The sequence below is a fragment of the Siniperca chuatsi genome, linkage group LG9, assembly GCF_020085105.1.
Source record: "Siniperca chuatsi isolate FFG_IHB_CAS linkage group LG9, ASM2008510v1, whole genome shotgun sequence".
NCBI classification, from domain to species: domain Eukaryota; kingdom Metazoa; phylum Chordata; class Actinopteri; order Centrarchiformes; family Sinipercidae; genus Siniperca; species Siniperca chuatsi.
The window spans coordinates 9,003,851-9,018,599 of NC_058050.1; the positions used below are offsets into that span (position 1 = coordinate 9,003,851).

Consider the following 14,749-nt stretch of genomic DNA (forward strand, 5'->3'; position numbering starts at 1 on the left):
GGGCTGGGGGTGAGGGGGAGAGAGATGAGGAAAAGGAGAATAGAGAGGGGCCCCGGGGGCGAGCGGAGAGAGGAGCCAACGCCACGTGTTTTGGCCCTGCATCTAACTGATAGCATGTTTCAGGCCATTACGTCATGGTCTGCCAGGCTCTCTGCAGTTTGAGACATACTGCTGTGGAATCACATTCCTTATGGAAGACAGCGAAATGAGCCCCTGGTAATGCCACCTGTTGTTGGACAAGCCAGGAAAACTGTTCAAGGAAGATCAATGCAAAAGGTGTTTTTGAGCAGTGGTGGGCTGTATTAACTACCGTTTGTCATAATGTCATTTGGGGAACAGTTTAAAGTACTTTAATTTGAAAATATACTTGACAAATCAAGACTGGTTATGTTATTTATTGGTTGACCTTGGACACGACAAATGCTTGCTGCTATTTAGTTGGCAGTTTTGGATTTGTCAGAAGTGTACACACTGTGCCTGATGCCAGAATTTAAGTTTGGTTAACAGGAATCCACAGGATCTTAATTAGGTGATTTAGAACACTTGACTTTTTGGCAATCTGATCAAATGCTGATAAGACTGGTGTTTTTTCAAAGGGGAACTCCACCGTTTTTACAAAGTTCTGTTTATGTGTCACTAAGAGCACTATTAAGCATATGAAAACAGTTGTATAATGTCTCCTTTGGCTCTGGTGGGAGTTCTTCAAAGTTTGAAAAGTAACCCTGATGATGTCACCACGGTCATCATGGTTGCATTATAAAAAATGTAGGATCCAGTGTTTTTGGAGCTCCATACTAGGGATTAAAAGGCAGGATATCTTAACCTTTGCAGCTTCAGTTGTATTATCAGATACTTTTTAAAATCTGTCTCTGAGTCCCCCAGCTTTTTGGGAGTACAGTACAGTAGTGGGATGAGAGATCCAAAGTCAGGTTCAAAGCCAGCTGAGCCATCAGGTGCTTTTACATGTTGAAATTTAGCCTAGCCTCAGCCTCAATACAATGTAGCTGCAAGCCTCAACATTCAGTACTTTGTCTAAGTACTGAATCTAAGTAAAACATGCAAATTACAAGACTCTTGGATGTTACAACTTATAATACATCAAGACCTCCCAACTCAAGACAAAATCCCAGCCCATAATGAGAGGCAGATTAAATTCAGATGATTTAGACCAAACATTGCTCTTTTCCCCAGCTCCCTAGAGAGAAATACAAAGAAACACGGAACTCTCCCACACTTTATCTCTCCCTACCTCTCTGTCTGTGCTAACACACACACACACATTTTTCTAGTGTGACATTTGATGTAGTGCCTGATTGAATCACACAACAGGAAACAAAAGATAACATGGTCGTAAATTATTTAAATCTACAGGCCCCCTACAGGTGCAGGTGACCTTTGACCCTGCTGAGTCGAGACAGTGATGTGGTAACTATAATAATGTTGCTTTCTGAAACCTGACAGCAAACTGAACCAGCAACTGTACAAGTAACCCAAACTCTACGGTATCATTGAAATGTTATGTGCAAAACTATCTTTGCGACATGTCTTAGCTAGAATAGATTAAGAAATTGCAAACAAACATGTTTCAGCAGTAAATCCATCATATTTAATTAGCCTCATATCCACCCTTCCCTGATGCTACCCCACCCCATTTGCTTACCATTTGCTAAAGGCAGAGATAGTGTATTCCGCAGTCTATAACATATGCTGGGTCTATGTTCTCTGGGGACATTCTGAACATTCCTGCTATTGTTGTTACATTACCAGGCTGAGGGTTACCCTTGCCATTCACAGTGTCTGACCTCTAGACTCACTGGGGGTGCTGGTGGTGACCATGTTCCTTGTAATAGAATGAAAGAAGCTCTTTCTTTTGCAAAAGTGATGGTGCAATGTTTTGGTAGGTGCTAGAACTCTTGCAATTTAGTTGCTTTTATAATGTCCTTTTTTGAGTAGATTCTAAAATGAAAAATACTGTAAGCAGCCCACCGAAGGGTCACGGTGGGAATTGTTTTCTGGACTACTTTTGCGTGATCTTGCAATACTTTTTGCATTCCCCTGATCCATAGGAACAGTTAGTGTGTTGGTCCAGTTCAGTTATAATACACTGCCAGTTTAGGGAAACACTTTGCAGATACTACAGAAAGGAGAGATGATGTTTCACTTACTCATTACTCCTTTTGAAAGGCCGAGCTCCAACAGTATGCAGCCACTGACAGTGCTGGTTGAAGCTGTGGCTGTGGACATGGTTAATGCTCAGACTACAGCTGCATTTGTGGGTGAATCTATGATGCTATGGATATGGCTACAGTAGCTGTCCTGTGACTACTCTTCACTGTTCCTATTAACATTAGCCGAGAAAGCATCATTAAGCTAAACAGGATTTGATTTTTGTTTTTTGATACTTCAGATGCTTTAATACAACGATCAGACAGCAAAACATGTCAGTTCACTGCACACATACAACCCCTGCACTTAGATAGTGTTACACCCATTATAAACAAATGTGTCATAGCCAGAATCATAACAACCAAAGCACAGCCACAATCACAGCAACAGCCTTGGTCGCTGTCGGTGAGAGATCTATGTTAACTAGCGGAGCTAGTTCTTTGTAGCTAGTACATACTTGCCCCTGAGTCAGCCACAGCTGAGGGAGTGCCCACTCTGGCTGTGGTCACAAGTAGCAGCGGTCTACTCCATAATACATAATACAACTATTGGATGGATTGCCATTGCCAACATTTGGCACAGCCATTCATGCCCTTCAGAATGAATTGTAATACCTTTGTTGACCCCTTAACATTTCTTCAGGTCAAAATTTTAATTGGTCCAATACTTTGGTTTATGACCAAATTCCTGCTAAACTAATGAAATTCCCATCAGCTACAGCTGTACTTTGTGCTTAGTGCTATTAGCAAATTATAGCATGCTAAACATGTTAAACATCAGCATGTTAGCATGCTCAAAGCACTGCTGTGCCTAGGCACAGTCTCACGTAGCCGCTAGCATGGCTGTAGATTCTTGTTGATGAATGCACAGTGTATGAGAGTTATGATGTTATGACTCAATGAGATATCATATATAAGTTTGCTTTGAGCATCTTTCCCCCCCAAAAGGTAAAATTGAAAAATGGAAAAGATGGTCATTACTTTCAACAGCATCTCTGAGATGATGGACATTGGCTAACTAGGCATATTCATAGTGAAATGGCTGCTGTCTGGACACAGTGACAAAGTGATCATTTGTAACAAAGTAATTGTGTCTTGGAGTAGTCTCCAAAAGAGCTACCTTTGTACTTTTTGTACCTTTGTACAAAAGAAGTAAGCTTACTTCCATGATATTTAAATCAAGTAACATTACTTCCACTTGAGCAGGATTTTGTAGTGCTATTTCCACTCCTGAACACACAGGGTTTTGTTTAGCGCATAGTGTTGGAACGTACCTATAGTTGGTTCCTGCACAAATAGCACAGTACTCAAAGAGGTGCATAGAAAGGGAGACATCAGGCTTCAGAATGCTATCTTTACACTGATAAACCCTCATCAGCAGCTCTCTTTTCTTCTGCAGTATCAGTTGTCCCATAGAGTCAGTTACTGGATCCCAACTCCCTCTTCATTTGTTTTTGAGCTTTTTTTCATCTCTCCAATTGGTTCCCCTTGTTTTCAGGATGTGTATTTACTGATGCAATCACATCCTCTCAGTAGTAATGATTTTTGTTTACTCTCTTATTCCAAGTGTTCTCTGTTAACTGGCTTTTTTCAAGGCATGAAGTGCTTACAGCGATCAGTGGCAGTTTAATGAGATGTGTGTGTGTGTATGTGTGTGTGTGGGGGTCTCTGTGTTAAGTGAGGAGTGCAGCTGCAGCTCCAAAATCAAGTCCTTTCTTGAGCACTGAGGGATGGATAGAGGAGGAGGGGGTCCACTTCCTGTGTGCAGTGAGGTCACACAAGTGATTCACAAATGGAGATGACCTAGGTTCCCAGGTTGCTTACATAGCTTGGCATGAATTCAAAACAATACATGGATGGAGGGGTGTGAGAGTAAAAAGACAGATAAAGGCACTAGAATGCATGTATGTGTGTCTTCATCAGTCACTGTTTAAGTCTGCAGAACTTTCAAAAGTCATGCAACATTTCAGCACAAAAAACCACATCTAAAATGCAGCTAATAGAGACCAACTGTGTTATTTTCTCCTATCTGCTTCCACCTTACTTTGAATGGCTCATTAGCACAATGTGGTACAGTGATGTGTGATAAAATGGACACACGCCTCCTGAGTTTGAGTTATGCTTTTATCCTGAGTCCTTTCATTTCCCTATCAAGCTGCTGGCTCAAGTACCTGGACTAACTGTCTAGTGTGTAGGGTTGAATAGTAATGGTTTATTTGTAACACTGTCACATGTTCTTAAAAAAGGCAAAGTTACCTTGTTTTTGATAAGATATAAAGTATTAGGAAACTCAGAAACCCATTTAAATTATAGATGTTGTAGTTTTTTAGATGTTAAATAAAAAAATGTGCCATGTTTGGTATGTATCATATCCACCCTCAATAATGTTAAATACAGTTTATAAATGAAATTGTGACAAGTAGGCTATCCTGTGTTAGATCAGTATGACTGCTCAGAAATAAAATAAATAAACCATGTTGACATTTTCTTAATCTTGCAGAAAGTAAATGTATTCTTTTGTGCCTCATCCAATTTTGGAGGTCAGTGTAAGGGCTAGTCATACTCATATTCCTTAACAAAACTTAACACTTAGCATAACACTTAGTATGTCTTGTCCCTGAAAAAAACAGATAGCAAGCTCATTAATATCAGTACAACATATGCTGTTAATTCAAACAGATTGTTGTTGGTTTTTTTTCAGAAAATATTTTTTGTGTGCACAGGTGTTTGACAAGCAGAGTTAATGGTTACGACATCTGAAGCATTTTGTCTACTTTCCCATTGTGTTTAAAGTGCAAAATTCATAACAGAAAGTAAAACAAACATTTAAAATCCCCAAAAATGAATTATTTCAGCATTTGTTTCATATTTGCACAATATAACAGAGCACAATATAAAAAGGAGATGATGAGGTTCAATTGAGCTTAATTACAGTTTCCTTTCCTATGGTTTCAGTGTACTGTACTAAATACTCAGAATGTATTCAAAAGAGAAATACATCTCAGCTCTCCACATTTTAATCCTCTTATCTTCAGCTGTATTGTCTTGGGTCTTGTCTTTTAAAAATATAATAGAATAAATCAAAGATGTTAGAGAGTATATACTAAGTACAATACCAGTATAAAATATTTCAATTTCTTCTGTTATTTGCCTTTTACGATGCAGACTCAATAGTCTGTTTAGGTCATAAGAATCTTGGTAACTAAAAGCAAAGGCGGTGTAAGAAAGAAATATGGCTTCTATTTTCTGTAAATCTTGAGTTTTGGCTGAGGTATGAAGCCACTGATCTTTCATTCACACTCAGACGTTTCCTTCTCTTTTTCAATCTTTCCTTGACTTGAAAGGAGTGGAAACTTAACTCTTAATTGCTCCTTTTTTTCATTAAATGAAATACCATACTTATCTGTGATTTAATTACAGACAGTTCTTGAATCATCAGACTGGAATGACTTTAGGGTGACTGGGATCTTTGACAAAACCATTTATTTGAGTCATGGTGTGAATTCATCAAGGACACCTAAGAAGCATGTGATAACAAGTACAAGTAGAAAACAACCAAACGCAAAAACCTATCAACCACACACTCTACAGCACACCCAACCCCCACCTCCTTCAACATCCCCCCACTTTCCAGTTGCAGTGACAGGTGGCTCTTGGGGGTTTGGGTGAAAACGACTGAACAGCTGCACAAAAGAGCCCCACTGGGATCCTTTTGATGGGGTGTCCCCTCTCAAGCGTGCCGATCAGCCCCTGGCCCAGCCCCCACCTTGGCAGATGCTCTGAGAGATCCACAGGTGGTGGACGAGAAGATACTCTGCAGTACTTAAAACTGTTATGTAACAAAGATCAGAAGTTTTATGTTTTGAACTGGGTTGTATTGTCTCTGACTTGAAAAAAATCACATTTTTGACTCTACAGTAGCTCTATCTTGGGTGGAGTAACTTGTTTAACACATCAAACATCCATCATCCAGACAAAAACCAGGCTGACAGGAAGATCTAGAGTTCTCTTTACACTGAAATTACATGGATGTACTTACTGTACAACCTATTCATTCCTGAGTCTCAGTTGTAGACAGTGAGAAGGCTGCCCAAACTTAATCTGAAAGCATGTTGACATACACAGTTAAAATGCAAGCATGCATGTAGTAAAGGCTATCTTCTTCTCTTGACACACTGCATCGTCTTTTCAATTTCCAGATCACTTTTGTAGAAGCAGGAAAACACTGGGTGTCTTTTAAAATAAATCAGAAGGATCCTCATTAAAGTGTCTCAAAAGATTTTAGGGTGGTGTTTTCTAGTTTCTATATTTGTGTGACAGAAAACGAGAGGTAGTCTGCATACTGAATATAACAAGCTCCCAAGCAAAACCTGAAGCTGGTTTTAGAAGACCTTAAAGGTCGAAATATTGCTTCATAATGCTTTTGGGAGGTTGCAATATTCAGTGTTTGGACTACCTCTCCTTTCCCTTTTTATGCTGCTTTTGTCCTGCACATGTACCCACTTGGAGTTGGATGTACAGTTGGACAAACATAAATGTATACTGATTTGAAATATTACACAATGCATAGGAATAAAGCAGAGTAAGTGAAATGTTTTATTATATTATTTCCCCAACAAAAAGATGTGAAATCCTGGTATGCTGGTGTATTTTGTTGACTGCAGTGAAAGGTTACAGCAATCTCACGCTACTTGAATACAATAGTTTGTCAAATTGACAGACCTACCAATATTTCCGTTTAGTATTTTAACCACTAGGCAATGAAAACATTGCAGAAAATATAGCAGGCATGCCGGACAAAGGTTTTCCAAGGAAAAGGCTGATATTGAATATGAACTGTGACCTGGCTGGCGGTGTGAGCGTTGTAATTTTGTGGGTGGAGGAACCAATAACAACAGAGGGGGACAACTATTTTCTTCAAATAAAGGAATTTGTATTTATTGGTAAAGTCTGCCTTAAGATTAAAATTTAGGTGCATTGAAATCTAGCAGTTACCGTATCTGTCTTCTATAACGTTAAATCTAGCTAGTATTTAACGATACTATAGGTATCAACCGCACCCCTCTCTCGGTAATGGTATAGCCCATTCGGAGGCCAGTGAGGGACCATATGCACGAGCAGAGCATCAGCTGTGGTGGGTCGGAGAGTGAGAAACTTCCCTCACTCCTCCTCCCCTGCTTTCTCTCTCACAAATTCCCTCAGACACCTTGTTATTTAACTTCTCCCAGGAGCTGCCGCCAGCACCGGTGCCTCTGTCAACAGGCTGGTACTGCCTGGGTTGTGTTTTATTTTTGTGTCGCATCGTTCGTCTATCTGGACGCTCTCAGGAGGGTTTCCTGCCCGGTTCGTTCAGGACATCGGACAAGTTTTCTCCCCCATTCTGCCTGAGGAATGAGAGGACTGCCGGAAAGGAAGAGCCGAAACGCGCATGTTTGAATGAACAAAAGAACAGAAAGCGAGGGCATTGCCGCCGAAATGGAGGAAAATACTCTGCCAGGAGCAACATGTAAGTCTTTATTGACGGTTAGTTCAGTCTACCTTAGAGCTGAATCTGTCTTGTTTTTAAAAAATTGCACAAGTGCTTTGTCATTCATGTCCTCTGTCACGTTAATGACTTAAAACGTTGTCTCGCTAGTGTGAACTTTATAGTTGCCTGGCTCATTTAGGGGTTGAGAAACAGTCTTGCAATTAGGGTAAAGCAATAGAGAGCGTGGTCGGAAATTAATTTGTCTGATGAATTATGAATAATCCATTAGGAGTTGCGGATACAGACCGTCAACAAATCATAAAGCTAAAGCAACCTCGTTGTTTCCACAAGCTTAACACATAAACCCCAAACCAGATTTTAATCAGAGAGACAATAAAATATTTGCAGACCTTTTCATGACAAGAACAAAACACCGGTATGATCATCAGCTGACTGCTGATGGCTGTGTCTTAAAAACATGTTGCTATTTCTTTCGCACAGAGCTCAGCCATCAGGGTTATAATAACACAATTTGCGTTAGATGAGGTAATCTGACTAGTACCATCCCATCCCCCCCCCCCTCTGTGTGTTATGTGTAGCTCACTACTAACATGATGCAGTCACAGGCGGTCTGGCATCCCTTCCTATCTCCTCTTTCTAAGGTGAATAGTTGTATGCACAGGTGCAGTCACGCTCATTTTCTGCTGGTGCAGAGATGCATCAACAAACTCCTGAAATCAAGAAATTGTTAAATTGTGGCTGAGCTCAGGGCCGAAGTGCAGGATAAAGAGTCCACCTCAAACTCTGGCCAGATCTGGCTTACTTACTGCTTTATATGTGCAATTACAATCTAAGTGATCCTGTGATCATGCAGTTCAAGGCCAATGTCATGTCTGCTCACTCAGTTATAACAAATGTCTCAGTTTGAGATCCATGTTGGAAACCTGCCAGTGTGAAGTTGTTCTTGCAAGACACCCAGCATTGGTCTAATGTTTGCATCTCCATGCCAAAGCATTGTGCATTGACATGTTGCCTGTTTCTGGAAATAGAAGGGGACACACAATGTGAATACCTCCTTCTGACAACAGAAAACTTCCTTCCTGCTGACAGGGGGCTTCATGGAGGGAGGTCAGTTTGTTTTGGCTCTGCATCAAGAGATGTGCTCCACCCTGATCGTGGGACTCTTGACCAGGAGACTGGAGTGTCTTTAAACTGCCGTGTCCTGAATAACATAATGTATAATATATAACCATAAAGCTAGGAGGGGCTGTCATCATATGTGTTGTGACTCTTGGCAGAAGCACTGACATCAGGCCTCTTGTTTCATGGAAAGTTATTTTTCCAGCTATCTCTAATAAGTCATCTGTGGTCAAATGGTCATCAGAACTCCAACACTGCTCGTGCATAAGTGAACATTTGTCCCCAGCTTGATGTTACTCTGTGATCACGTGTTTTTCACATCTGCACAGCTGTATCAAATGAGGATCATCTGAATATCACTTAATCTCATAATGTTGCTCTTGAGGGAGATTTTACCTTGAGAAACAACATGTTCTTGCCATATGGGCTCCCAAGAATGTGTGTTGTCCATGTAAAACATCCTTGAGCAAGATATTTAAACAACACCTGGAAGCAGTAGGACAATTGGAAAAGTCTCCTTTTGATGAAATACAGGCACTAAAGAAAGCTCACTTGATCTGTCCCGCTTGAAAACTAGCCCTTGGACTGGAGCTGCTTAGTCTGCCCAGCATTGTGAAAATCTGCTGTCAGGATTTATGGAGAAGATCTTCTAATCCCTCTTTTCTTTATGCAGACTTTCTTCTCTCTGTGCTCTCCATTCTGCCACTCTTTGACTGTCGGCTCTGTTTGGTTGTCCTCTTTAATTTCCGTACCTGAACAGCTAAGCTGTGACCAGCGGATATGAATAGAAACCTTTATCATAGAGGTTGGTGGACGAATGAGGGACTACACCGTCTTAATAGAAACCTTTGTTTTCCCTTTGAAGATTTTCCTTTTATAGCATATTCACAGGTATTTCAGATGAATGTGACTGCTCATATCTCTAAAATTCTTACTGGAGGTACACAACATATGAGAGAGGAGTGCTTTATGCAAACTTTGTTTTAAGCAAAAAAGATGAGCTGCTTCACCACAGCCATATTGAGGATAAAGAGCCTCAGCAGACTGACAGGGAGACAGATCATAATGTAGGCCTCAACTATTGTGTAATATAGGAGAATCCACCAGTTTTGGCTGTCACATCTTCAGCTGCAGGAGTTATGTAATCAGGGGTATACCGCGACCGCATCCCATTTGTGAAGAGAGAGATGCTTTAGTGTCTTTGTAAATTAGCAGTGGGCAGAATCCCATGGGTCCTCCTACATTCACTGCCAAATAATGGAGCCTGATAACAGCGGGAACCAACATTGTTTTTGTGCAGGATTAATTGTGAGCAATGCAGTGGTGAAGTTTGTGTCATGATGAGATGTTTTGTAGGAGATATGTTTGACTCTGACAGGTTAGCCACATGTGAAACCACTCATGTTTGAAATGTATCATCCACATCCTCCGTCATATAGAAATATATGAAGTTATGATTGAATCTTACTGTATAGGTCAAGCAACAGACTTGGTTATGCCAGTATTCTCTTGAAATGCGGTGTGCTGTGGGCAGGAACATTTGGGGAAGGTTCAAGTCATTTATGCAGTAAAATTAAAAATCCGAAACCTTCTTTATCAGAAAAAGAGAAAATAATGGCACATTACATTTATCCCACTGTTCCTGCTGTTTTTTAAATCTCATTTATAGTACTGGGTGGTGTACACAAAGGGGACCGACCTATGTGTGGGCTCCATCCTGCATAATCCATTTAATTCAGTGTATGTGGCTGCAATCACAGATTACTTAGTCAATCAAATGGCCTTTTCCAGGCATGGACTAAAAGGATTAAAAAGCAAACTGAAAATTAGTTTACCACACTCTTTCACAAGATATAATCTTTCTTTTGGTGTATAGATTAATTTATTATTCCTCTACAGCTGCTTCAAGCCATGTTGTTGGCGTACGAGAGTGGGGGCTTCCCAGTTTCCACATGTTCAGATATGTTCAAAGCTCACATTCAGCTCATTTTATAGAAAGGACTCAGCCCTGTCCCTATGAAGTTCAGAGAGAGAAGTGAAAAGAACAGAAACATCTCAGTCACAAAGAACCTACTGAAGTCATGCCAGCACTGTGGTGTTGAGGTCTGCTTTTGAAACTACAGTGCAGTTTAAGGCAGTGACACATTTTCAGTTGTTTTCACTCCTCTGTACTCCTGCACATCGGATTTATATTTTGGAGTACAGAGCCAAAAACTGTCACTGTCCAATTACTGAAAGAGTGCACCTAAGTATGCTTATATTACCCCTGTGCTAACAATGAGAGGGAGCTGATTCCCTAGTATATAGGAGCTCCTAATGGATCCATATATTTGCAAGCTTTCGTATGTATATGTTTTTCTCTATGTACAAGAATCAGGATGTTCCTTAAGGTAGGATCATTCCTTCCTGTTAGTCAAGAAATAAGAAATCCAAACGAGAGAGGGGACTCAAGCTATAAAGTAAAAACCGACAGAGACCAGAGACTACATGGAGGAGGCATCACGTCAGTGCCGGTTCACTCTGTTGCACCCAGATGGTGTAACTCACACTGACCTCTCATAAGGGAATAGAGGTAGATCTCTAGCCCAGCACTCTGGAAAGACAAATAATGTAGAAAGCCTTCCCATTAACCAACACTCAAAGTGTACAAAAAGTCTCAGCCTCTGCAGTATTCTACCTGGAAATGGATACTGAAAGCGGTCAATACGTGCTTGCAGGCACAGTTCATGTTTGTTTTTGTGAATGTGAATGACAGTCACAACCTAATTCAGCTTCTGAAATGATGTATGTGAGGTCCTTTTAATTTTGGATCTCCCATTTTAGATTATTAGGAAAAAAATTGTCAAATACAGTCTTTACTCTGAAAACATGGATTAAGCCGATAGGATTAGAGTTGAACTTGCCTGCCCTTGAACTACCTCTAACCAACTAAAACCACAAGGTAGCTCCAATATAACAAAGCATGTGCGTGTGTGGTCTCACCCTGTAAATAATTAGTCCAACTGCCATATGTTCTAGCTAGTGTCACTCAAATGCTGATATATGACAATTAATTGATACAAACTCATGTTTTCTATGTCTATGTGCATTATGCTTTGTGACGATGACTTGAGTAATTCACTCACTTTCCAAAGCCCCATTACGTGTGTTATTAGTCACACTTAACATGACTGGAGGCTTCAGTTTCGCTAGATTAGCCTCTAAAATGTGCCAAAGATACTTCACATTGTGCCCCAAGAACAAGTCTGGCTTTTAGAGAATGCATTTGAAGAATGTGTAACCTGTCTTCACTTCTTTAGCTCCTTTCGTCTTTTCCTTATAACAAGACCCTTTGATATAGAATACAGTTGATCATTCAGAGCGCTATGACTTGTAAAGGACTACCTAGCAGAGCTTAGAGTTATTTGGTGATTAGTGTGTTAAGAAGTGTGCGTTATGGTATACAGGAGAATTATTTGGTGCTGAACAACATAGTAACTCCAAGTCAAACTGCATGAGGGTGATTAAAGGAATAGTGTGATATTTTGGCTTCAGTTTTTGTGCGGATATGAGATGTGTTAGTGAGCTTTAGAAGTGCTGATTGGAGGATTTTGTTACTATTAGACAGAGAGAGGCTAGCTGTTACCTCCTGTTTCCAGTCTTTATGCATTGTAATAATAAAAATGAGCACAGCTAGCATTTAAAACCAAGCTTATGACTCCACCAGAGCATAATGAATTCAGAAAGACTACGGTGCAGAGGTTGTTCAAATTATTGGACCAAGGAAAGGCAAAGCAAGTTTATTTAGCACACTCAATGCACAAAGGCAGTTGAAAGTGCTTTACATAATGTATTTAAACCATCAAATAAAAAATACAGTTTAAAACAAAAGTTAAAAGGATAGAATATAGGCCTGAGTTTGGTCTTGGATACTGCACAGCTGCAGCAGTTGGGTAGTAAGAAAGTGACTGAATGCCAAAGAAACATGCTGTTCTTACTACTAACCCCTTTGCTTTAAAAGCATGAGAAGCCCATTAAAATGTACACGTGTTATTTGGAAGGCATCTTCTTCTCCTAACCCCTTTCTGTCTTTTAGTCTCGACTGTGACAAACAGCAAGAAGGCCGATGCTGCAGTGTTGTGGCCTAAATTTATTATCCGTCAGCTGTACTGCCCTTCTCACTGGGACACTAGATGAAGGACAAGGGTAGGGAAGTCTTGATTTGGACTGTGTCGCTTATTCCTACCACCTCCACCAAGTCTGAAAATATCCCAGACCGGCTACACTGTGCTCTCTGGTCATCTGAAAGTTCCAGTCACCAGACCTATCTGGTAATATTAGACCAGTCCCTGTTCAGCTAAAGGGCATGCTTCTTATACTGTAAACACATTTTGGTCTCCCTACACATTCCTTGGCAGGTGTACTATATATCATCTGGAGCCATTGTTTGGCCCATTTTCACAGTTATTTTAGTTCTTGTGCCTGCTTTCTAGGAAATTTATAAGATCATTGCCGTTTCAAGTTTTTGTTGATGGATTTGAACCTCATAACTGAGGGAATGGGAGTGAACATTTGGCCTTGTCATTGTTACCTGTGATTATGAAACCCATGATTGGATCCTGTTGCCAGCAGAAAGGTTCTGGGTTTTGTGTGGGGAGACAAAAATCCACTTAATGATAACTTTTGGGTGTAATTGTATGTTGAACAGGCACAAGATTACTGCCTGGGCCTGATTTTTGCTTTAGGTAATGTTTACGAAAATAACCATATTGGAAACAAATGACAAAGAGTGGCTTTGTGCGCTACCCCAAACAAGGACACACACACACACAGTCACAGCTCTTTCAAAATGCCAAACAATGCGGTTCTGATGTAGAATTTCACCTGTTATATTACCTGTATCTACTGATTGAAGCCAGTGATGCTTCACGAGCAAAGAAAGATCACTCCAAACTCTCCACTTCATTTGCACCGGGTCACTGTTCATGATATTTCCAACAGTGTAAAATTCTGTAGTTCTGTACTTGGGAATTTAGAGTGCAACACAGCTGAAAAATCCATAGAGGGTATTACAGATTCCTGAGATCTTTGCAGCGGCATTAATGACCATTCAGACAAAGCTTTTAAAGCCCATTTAAAGACCATTGTATGTATTTCTAACCTAATATGAATATTTCACTCTAAGCTTTCTATTAGTCATGGCTACATTTCCTTCTCACTGAACCATAGCATTAGTTCTAAATCTTGACCATGTTGCTCTTGAAGGCTGTGAAGCATTGTTCCTCTGGTTTTGAAGAAGATTTTGGCATATTTTGGGGGCATTGCAAACTAAATTGCAAAAGATTACACTCTTCCGAAACTAGTGCAAATAGTTCACATCCTATTCTGACTAAAATTGGTTCTCGACTGTGACGGGGGACCAGAAAACCCTGCCATTGAGACCAGTGAGAATTAGATCACGCTGTCACTTCCCAACCCCCATAAGGGACGTGGAGCAGGTTGCAAGGAGTGACAGGCTGGCATGCAGATAATACCGCTTGCAGTTATGAATGAACTCTCTCGTCCTCTGATGTCATTGAGAGAGGCTTGAGTTTGGCAGTTCTTGACACTCTTCCCCCACCTCTGGTCAGACTGTCTAGGTTACTTATCCGTTTATGTTGGAGCATGTTGGTGGCGGCAGCAGATGCAGGGTGCCCAGGGAGCTGCTGCTAGTTCAGATAAGGAGAGCCTTTCATCAGTGTGGTGGCTTTGGCGCATATGCCGATGCAAAAGAGAGTAGCAGCAGCTAAATGCCAGGCATTGTCCTCAGCCTGGGCCAGGTGATGGGATGAAAGCTGTTGCAGTCACTGAGAGACATAGGCAGTCATCAGCTGTATCCTGATGAGTGGGTTCATCAGTCTGCATCAGAAATATTTAACCTGCCCTTTTATTGTGTCAGTCTAGAACTGAATAAACAGATTCATTGTTTATGTCATTTACCAAGCAAAAATTCCAAAAA

The 14,749-nt window shown here is 40.6% G+C and overlaps 1 protein-coding gene across 10 annotated transcripts in view; it reads left to right on the top strand.

Moving 5' to 3' along the window:
- Window positions 1-14,749, top strand: part of map7d1a (MAP7 domain containing 1a) — a 50,273-nt gene that overhangs the window by 3,097 nt on the left and 32,427 nt on the right. For 8 of the 10 annotated variants that reach the window (XM_044208439.1, XM_044208443.1, XM_044208440.1 and 5 more), the window contains exon 1: window positions 7,270-7,671. The exons of 1 other annotated variant lie outside the window; for it this stretch is intronic. In XM_044208439.1, coding sequence (XP_044064374.1) covers window positions 7,602-7,671 — 70 coding nt within the window. In that variant the 5' untranslated portion in view covers window positions 7,270-7,601. Of the gene's footprint in view, window positions 1-7,269; window positions 7,672-14,749 lie in introns of those variants that run through there. One more of the 10 variants, XM_044208444.1, reaches the window with a different exon arrangement.